The following is a 9,235-nucleotide window of genomic DNA, read 5'->3' on the forward strand; positions in this document are numbered from 1 at the left end:
TATCTTTTTACGAGACTTCATTCAACGACTCCAGCTATTTCTCATACTTCTGCCATTATTCAAGAATATCCCTTTCTGAGTTTAAGACTCCAGTATTGCCTCAGAAGCCAACGCTTGAAAATTTTTCCAGTTTGAAGCAGCTTAAACGTATTCTCTGCTCCAATTTTTTGTTTTGTTGTCGAGCATATTTATGTAATTTTCTTGTTTCTCTTTTTACGGATTTACAAAAAAAAATTGATATTTTTTTACATCGAAAATCTTAAATGTAGCTACTGTTGTTATATTTGAAGATGAAAGGTGTTTAAAAAAAAATTCAATGATCATATCCTAATATTAGTTTTGGAGAAAATTTCCAATTGATATGATGATTTGGATTGATGTTTCAATCGGCAATCACAAGAACGTTCCTAGAATATTGAATATTTTAAGTAATATTTTAATCAAATATTGCAGATAAAGGACTTAAATAATTCCTGGATAAAGCAGTTCTTTAAATGATTATTGCTTCGTCCCAATATATTTTTTATCAAAATTCAAAATTTTTGTAAAACCACCTTTATAAATATCTGATATAGTGCGATCTAACAAATTATAACGTTATTAACGACTGTCTCTAAAATTATTCTTGTTTTAAAACTGCATATACAATCTGTTAGCCATAGTGTGAAGGTTCATGAACTAAGAATAAGAAAAAAAAACTAACCTCAAAAGGCGAAATTCGAACTGGTGGCGATTCTGACTCTTATTTACTTGGGTATTCAGGTTTTTCACAATTTATACGATGGATATTATATTAATATAATAGAGGAGATATCAATAGGAATAAACTGACCAGCATACAGTCAACTAATTAAATTCGAGATGACAAATTGATGATAGCTAGGATAGCAGATAGGATAGGATAGTAGATACCTAGAGGTAATTAAAGAGGAGACGAATCTCCTTAGATATCCCGGCGCCTATCCTTCAGACTGCATTAGCATCAGTATCAGTAACAATAGCCTCCTGTGGTCCATCCATCATCCTCATCTTATCCTTCCTCTTCACGCTCCCTCCTCCTCCTAGTCAAATTGTTTGATCTGTTCTGCCGACTTGAATGAAACTAAATCACTATTGTTTGCCAATAGCTACTAGGTAACGTGAATGGGACCGTTTTAGACAGATGGATATCATTAAAAAAATTTTTTTCTTTTATAAATCATAATAAGATAATAAATCGATATCTTTCTTAATTAAACATTTTTGGAAGAATTATTAAAAATTTGATTAATATCTGATTTTCACTATTTTCCAATTTTTATTTTTTAATCCTCTTATTCTGCCTTTAAGTAACAAATTAATACACGCAGATCTCACCGTTAGGCACATTCTCACTAAATGTATTGCACACGAATCACACCGATTCTCTTCAGATTTACAGGAGATATTGAGAAAAGATCTCACAACAACAAAACTTTTTTACTTTTTAAAAACCATTAATATTTATGATCACATATAGTCTAACTCTCATTCCAGCATGTATAAGTGGACGCATAATTTGATATAACAATTTACTCACTACGTCAATTCTAATTGTAACTGTAAATTGAAACTGTAAATATGCAATTGTAATTGTAGTTGGAAATTTGTAACTTTCTCACTTTGTAATTTCGTAACAATCTTACTTTGTAATTGTAACTTTCTGAACATGTCAATTGTAATCTACTTACTACTTAACCCAGTGTAAATGGCCCTAGTGGTCGAAACAATTAAATACATAAATAAACAAATTAATTATTTCTTTGACGCTTATTGCATTTATTATTAATTTTTTGTATAAAATTTTGGTAATGCTTATTTATCAAAAATATATTTTAGTGATATTCAAATGATTTGAAGGGGAAGCAGTATTAGAACAAATGAATTTAGCATTATATTTTTATTCAAATTCAATAAACGTTTAGAGGATTTAAGAGGTTACATACATTTGAATCGTTTTACTTTGCAATTTGAGGGATAATTTTATTGTAAGAACTTCAAATGTTTTATATTTCTGGGTCTGGCTAACCATTGATAGTGAAAAGTATGAAAGAGATGACAAGAGAAGTCCACTAATTTGGAGTGGATACCTTGTTCAGGGAAAAATAACCATAAACGTCAAGTATTTTTCTTTCTCCCCCTTATTCTCAGTTAAAAAGTATGCAGGTACATTGCTGGATTGCTTCTTATCGATGAAAAAAAAAGTAACTGATTAAGTTTTTCAAATTCTATCATTTGTGATAAAAAGCAAATATCAATTTATTTCTTGATAATAATTTTTGAAAATTTAATTTCGAATAAATCTGCATGAGAAATTGAAGATAGATCCTTTCTTTAATAAATGAAGTTATCACTTCAACCTGATAATAACTATATGGCATATGAATTTATTATTATTATTACATATTGGATTGGTGGATTTATTTTTTTTATTAAATTCCGTTAAAACACCAAGGCATTTTCCTTCTTAACAGTAAGATCTTGTGTCACTGAATTAAATAATTCATATTATCTTTTTGTTTTCATCATTTTTCCAAATAGGTGATAATTTTGCAGACAATTCCTTACTTATTATAAAAACTCAAATAACAATTATTTTGTTAAATTAATATTTAGAACGAGAAGAGAAATAATGAACAACAATTATTAATCTCCAAAATAAATATTTTCTTAACACAATTAATAAGCTATAGAGCATAGTCCATTTTTTTAAAAAATAAGTCATGTATAAGACAGAAAGTACAATAGGTTTTCTGAAAAGCAACACCCAAGTATATTGGAATTATGTAGTAGCAATCTTACACTTTTAATTTTAAAAATTAAAATAAATTTACCAAAGGGCATATATACCATTTAGTAGAGGGAAATGCCTTATTTGGCAATGCTTCCCAAATACATTTGATAATAATACACAGCGTACTCATCAATTCATGACTGGACATGTATACACTACATATATTAACAATGATAAAAAACATTTAAACATTTTTTTGTTCTATGTTCAATAAAACAGAAAATGATTCAACTTCTAGAAAATATAATTCTCGAAAGAAACTTTTTTTTTTTATAATCGAACTTTATTTATTGATAGATATTACAATCTGCCACATCGTTGTGGGCAATAGGTAATAGTGATGAATGATCACATTCTTACTAAAATAAAATAAAATAAGAATGAAACATAAATAAATGAATGAAAAAAAAGTACATAAAATTAAATAATATCTCTCTTAAAATAGATACAAGGAGAAGGATAAAGAAAATGAACATAATCAAACTATGTGTATGAAAAAATAAATAAATAAAATAAAATAATGATAAAAATAAAAGAATCTCTAGTCACATTTACACTCCTATATATAATATTTACACACACGACCTGCGGATCCCTGAGACTACTCTATCCACCACGTGTGAGGGGCAGAGCAGAGCTCATAAGATCCCAGCTCATCCCTCTCGCCGCATCACTGGTAATGTGCACATCGCGGTCTGCTCTTGTTATCTCGGATAACAATAGTGCTATTGTTCTGTGTAAATTCGATTCCTAGAAGAGAGTGAAGCTTCCTGTCGGATCGGACTTCAGTCAGATAAGCAAACATAATGTTTTATTAATTTCTTCTTTTTTAGTTATATCTAAATTTCTTAATTATTAACAAACATCTTAGTTATATAGATTTTATATCACATAATTTCTAATAAGAAATTTATATTAAATCTTTTATTTCCACTATCTATAAAATTTATTTGTGTTTATTATATTCTTTCTCACCTATTAATTAAAATCATAAATTCGATATGAATGTAACTAATCCACCCAGTCCTAATTCAAAACGGAAGAAAAGAGACAGAATCAAGGCTGGTCCCGACAATATTAGCCAATCTTCAAATAATAAAATAATACCAAGTTACATAATTATTAGCAGGAATGATGACAATAGTTTTAAAAATGTATCCCCTTTTTTAATCAATAAATTCCTTTATAACACAGCTGGTGATGTCAATAATATTAGAAAACTGAGAGATAGGAATGTATTAGTTGAAACAAGTAACGCAAAGCAGTCTGAAACATTATTAGCAATCACGAATTTTGCGGGTTAATTTGAAGTAGAAGCAAGTCTCATCGCTCACTTAACTATTCTAAAGGCGTGATCCGGTGTTTTGAACTACAGTTTGCTACAATTGAGGAGATAAAAAATGAACTCAAAGATATTGTAACTGATGTCTGTAGAATTAAAATAAAGAGAAATGGAGTTGAAAAATACTCCCATGCTTACATATTATCTTTTGCAATACCCAAGCCTCCCGAAAAAATTAGAGTGGAATTTTTAACTTTCAAGGTCGATTCCTACATTCCCAATCCTTACCGTTGCTATAATTGTTATGCTGTATGCACATCCAACAAAAAAGCAGCGGTTTGTGCCAACTGTGGTCAGGCCAGTCATACAGAAAACTCGATCTGCGACAAGCCACCAAGTTGCAATAATTGTTCTGAAAAGCATGATGCCCTGTACCTGTACCAAACAATTGAAAAGGTCTCTTTCATTGACGCTTAAAATATTCTAAGGGAACAAAATCTGAATATACTCTTAAAATCGTATGCAGAAGCTGCGAAATGTTCTGAAAAAAAAGATATAGGAATGCAGGTTGACTTTACTCTTACCATCACCCCTAGTATAAAGCCCACACTTAAAACCGGAATTTTGGCCGCATGCTTGCGTTAAAAATCACTTGAAACGAAGGGCAGTACCTTAACAGCTTCCCACCCTACACTTCCTCTCATTTATCCTGCTCCCAAAACATCTTCTAAATCCTCAAACCTTCCACCACTTTTACCTCTCACCACCTCCTCTTTTGGCGTTCACAAATCCTTCTATTCCGTACAAATCCACATTAACTCTCACCTTCAAGTTGTTGCAGTCTCTATCCATTTAGGCTTCACATTTTCCATTTTTAACATCTACCTCCTACAAGATCGGTCAATTGAATCTCAACATATCATAGATATATAAAAACAACTACCTCACCCAATTCTATACATAGGAGATTTTAATGGGCATAACCTTTTATGGGGATCGCAAGACAAACTTACGAGGCAGAATAATAAAAAATTTCATTGACCTCTCAGATCTACTTCTTCTAAATTCTGGGAAACCCACCTTTCTTAGTTCCAGTTACGGGACGTTTTCCGCCATAGATCTTTCTCTTTGCAGATCGAGACTCTATAGTGCTATACAATGGAAAGTCCTGCCGGATATTTACGGAAGTGATCATTTTCCAATCATTATAAAACTTTCAAATAAAAATCCTTCATTTTGGACGAAACCCAGGTGGATATTAGATAGAGCTGATTGGTTTCTCTTTTCGTCCTTGGCTTTTCCACCTCCCATTCCACCAAGCGATTTGAGTATTCAAGACGGATGCAAAGCAATTATAAACACAATCATACAAGCAGATAAAGCATCAATACCAATAACTAAAGGAATGCCAAAAAGACCACCGGTTCCATGGTTCAATGAAACGTGTAAAAGAGCTCTTAAAGACCGCCGCAAAGCTTTAAAAAAATTTCAAAAATATATAACAACTCAAAATTTGATTGAGTATAAAAAACAGCGGGCTATATGCAAACAAACGTTCATTCAATGTAAGACTGAATCCTGGAGAAAATTTATAAGTTCTGTTACAACGTCAACTACTTCAGCTGATGTATGGAATAAAGTTCATAAAATCATTAAAAATCCTACCCTCGGCACACCATATTAGTTAATGGGCAATTATCGGATAATTCAGAATCCGTTTCAAATGAATTTGCAATTTTTTTTATCCAAAATTTATAACCTGTAAATCATTATAACAATGCTAATTCGGAAGATATTGAATTTCAGAATGACAGTTATGATACGGTTTTACAATATAACCTTCCATTTATGCTGTGGGAACTCGAAAATATTTTAAAGGCCGTTACAGGATATTCACCCGGTCCGGATAACATTAACTACGACATGATATAAAACCTTCCACGTAACACCCTCAATTGGCTCCTCGATTTCTATAACTCCATATGGTCCGTTCGGGAGTTTCCAATTACCTGGCGAGATTCGGCTGTAATTCGAATATTGAAACATTGGAAAAATGAACGATTACCTAATAGTTACCGCCGTTTTTTTCTGACTGACTAAATAAAGTCATAGAACGGATGGTAAACAAAAGACTCATGAGGATAATAGAAAATAATGGCCTAATTCAAGCTTTTCAGTCTGGATTTCGCAAAGGACGATCTGCATTAGATCATTTAGTCACTTTAGAGACCGAAATTCAATGTTTATCAACGGACAACAAGCGATTGCAGTACTCTTTGACATGATGAAGGCATTCGATAGTATAAGCCATATAGCCATCCTTCAAAAATTAACGTCTGAGGGAATCATTGGACAAATGTATCGCTTTATAAAACAATTTCTCTCTAACCGTCATTTTAAGGTTCAAGTTGGCCGTTATCTATCACAAAATCATAAACAGCTCAATGGTGTCCCCCAGGATTGTGTTCTTAGCCCCACTTTATTCTCACTTGCCATAAACGATCTAGGGCTCAATTTACCAAGAGGTGTCAAATCTTTACTGTTTACTGATGACTTAGCAATTGTTTGCAGGTCGGAGAACTTTAATACAATTAAAAATAAATTGCAAGAAGCCATCGACAGAATTAATCACTGGTCTACATCTATTGGCTTACAAATTTCCACAGAAAAAACTCCATGTCTTCACTTTAGTCGAAAAAGAAATACGCCTTTCTCTCCCGTACTACATCTTAGAAATTTACTAATTCCTCACAAAAATCATCACAAATTTCTAGGCCTTATATTTGATCATAAATTAAGTTGGGAACTGCACTAGGTCAGCCGCAACAAAAAAAATTAAATATACTCCAGTTTCTTAGCGGTACATCATGGGGGTCGGATCGGTCTACCATGTTAAAACTCTATACTACATTATTCTGTTCCAAGTTAGATTATCGTTCTTTTGTCTATGGCTCTGCACGTCGCCGAACTCTTGCCAAGCTCGATTCATTATACATTATACGGGTATCCAGATTGCTACCGGTGCACTCAGGACCAGTCCCATTCTCAGCATTTGCTCTGAAGCAGGCCTACCTCCGCTATCATTTAGGAGACAAAAACTAGCTATTAATTATGTTTCCAAATTATTTGAACAAACAAATCATCTGACTTACAAATATATTTTTCGATATAAATTCTTCATAGCTTTTCGGCAGAAACGAAATCCAACACTCCCTCTGGCAGAAAGAATCACTCTGGCTAGCTCTGCACTTAAAACGATTCCGACAATGAAGCCAGAAATTCAGAACTTACCTTGGACTCTAAAACAACCTGTAACAATGCTACATCTATCACTTATGCACAAATATAAGACCACATCTATCAAGTATAAAGAACGGTTGTCGCGTCTTTTAGAAAATATTCCGGATTATCTTTTAATATACACTGATGGTTCCATATCCGAAACCTCATTGCCATTGCCTCATCTTTCGTTACTCATGATTCAACCAACAAGTTTAAATTACATAAGTTATGCTCAATATACACCACCAAACTCCACGCGATAGCATCAGCCCTCCATTTTTGCTTTTCAATAACTCAGAAGACTATTGTAATTTAATTACAAGATTACATTATAAGATTGTAGATTAATTACTATTGTAATTCAATTAGATTTAATTGAAATCTCAAATTCATTGAACTCTGTAAAAAGTTTGAGAAACATGTACCCCGAACATCCACTCATAATAAGAATTCAATCTTCTCTTCTAAAACTATCACAAAAAGTATATAAGGTAATAAGGTCCATTATTTTCATATGGGGTCCAAGCCACATTGGCATTGTTAGTAACGAGCTCGCAGACCGCTCCCTGGCCGAGGCACCGCCGTTCTTATCCCATCAGAACTCAATACACCCCTTAAATTACAAATATTAGAAAGATGGCAGGCCAAGTGGGATGAAAGCTCTCCGAGTAAATTAAAAGAAATAAAACGATCAGTAAAACCATGGTCAACATCCTACCGCAGCAACCGCAGGGAGGAAGTTGTTCTAACCCGCTTGAGAATAGGTCATATTCTCCTCACGCACTCTCACCTGATCAGAAAACTTCCACCTTTAACGTGCAAATATGGTCAGTCCATTCCCACGATTAGACATATTTTTGAAGAATGTACTCACTATTTCCCAACAATTAACAGGATAGGACTGACCCCAAATTTATCAGAAGCTCTCAGAGATGAGGAAGCTAAAATTACAATATTGTTTGAATTTTTAAAAGCACATCGCCTTCTTTCTAAATTATAACTCCTCTTCGATTTTAATTTTTTTTTAATTTATTTTTTTTTATTTTTATCATTTTTTTAAATTTTTATCATGCCATTAGCGTTGATGACCAGAGGGTTTTACGCCTTTAAGCAACTATCAACAACAACAACAACTGGTAATGAGCCGGTAGAAGCTGAGCAAGTGCGCTAAGTTCGACAGAAACTAAAGATTCTAGAAAATCTTACTCTCTAAAGAACCTCAATATTCTAGAAAATCTTACTCACTACTAAAAGAATCAAAAACTTCTAGAAAACTATAAAGAAACTAAATCTTCTAGAAAATCTGATTCTTTGAATAAACTAGAATTTCTCTTCCTCCTTATTGACCTTATAAGTAAGGCAAGATATGTAATTATAATAAAAATAATCATTATTTATTCTGGGACAAACTAATTCAGAATTATTTAGCAGGCATTGTCTATGAGCTTTATTACATTAAAACGTAATACGGAAATTTAAAAGTTAAAAAATTTGAAATAACAAAGCATCATAAAATACTTCTAATAGTTATAAATAAAAATATTATATATATGAGATAACATGAAAAAAATATATATTAATATAATAAAAACACTTATGATGTTTTGTATAAAACGTAATAAAAAATAAATAAATAAAAATAAACAACATTTACATAAGGAAATTACAAACGTAAAAAAAATTAATGAAAGGGTGTAACAAAAACAAATAAACAAATAATAATAAAATAATAGAGATTAAAAAAGGATCAAATAATATTTTATGTACTGGAAGATTATTGATTGACCGTGTGTGAAGATGAAAGGAATATGGTCCGGGTGCGGTCAAGAAAAACTCAAATAGTAGAAATATACTAATTT

At 32.0% G+C, this 9,235-nt stretch overlaps 1 protein-coding gene across 1 annotated transcript in view; it reads right to left on the minus strand.

Moving 5' to 3' along the window:
- Positions 1-9,235, minus strand: part of LOC106683740 (neuroligin-1) — a 172,717-nt gene that overhangs the window by 119,807 nt on the left and 43,675 nt on the right. Inside the window, exon 3 of the mRNA XM_067052183.1 lies at positions 5,465-5,569. Within this exon, the coding sequence (XP_066908284.1) occupies positions 5,465-5,569 (105 nt within the window). The remainder of the gene's footprint in view (positions 1-5,464; positions 5,570-9,235) is intronic.

This window comes from Halyomorpha halys, unplaced genomic scaffold, assembly GCF_000696795.3.
Source record: "Halyomorpha halys isolate HHAL.00 unplaced genomic scaffold, Hhal_1.1 Scaffold510.1, whole genome shotgun sequence".
NCBI classification, from domain to species: domain Eukaryota; kingdom Metazoa; phylum Arthropoda; class Insecta; order Hemiptera; family Pentatomidae; genus Halyomorpha; species Halyomorpha halys.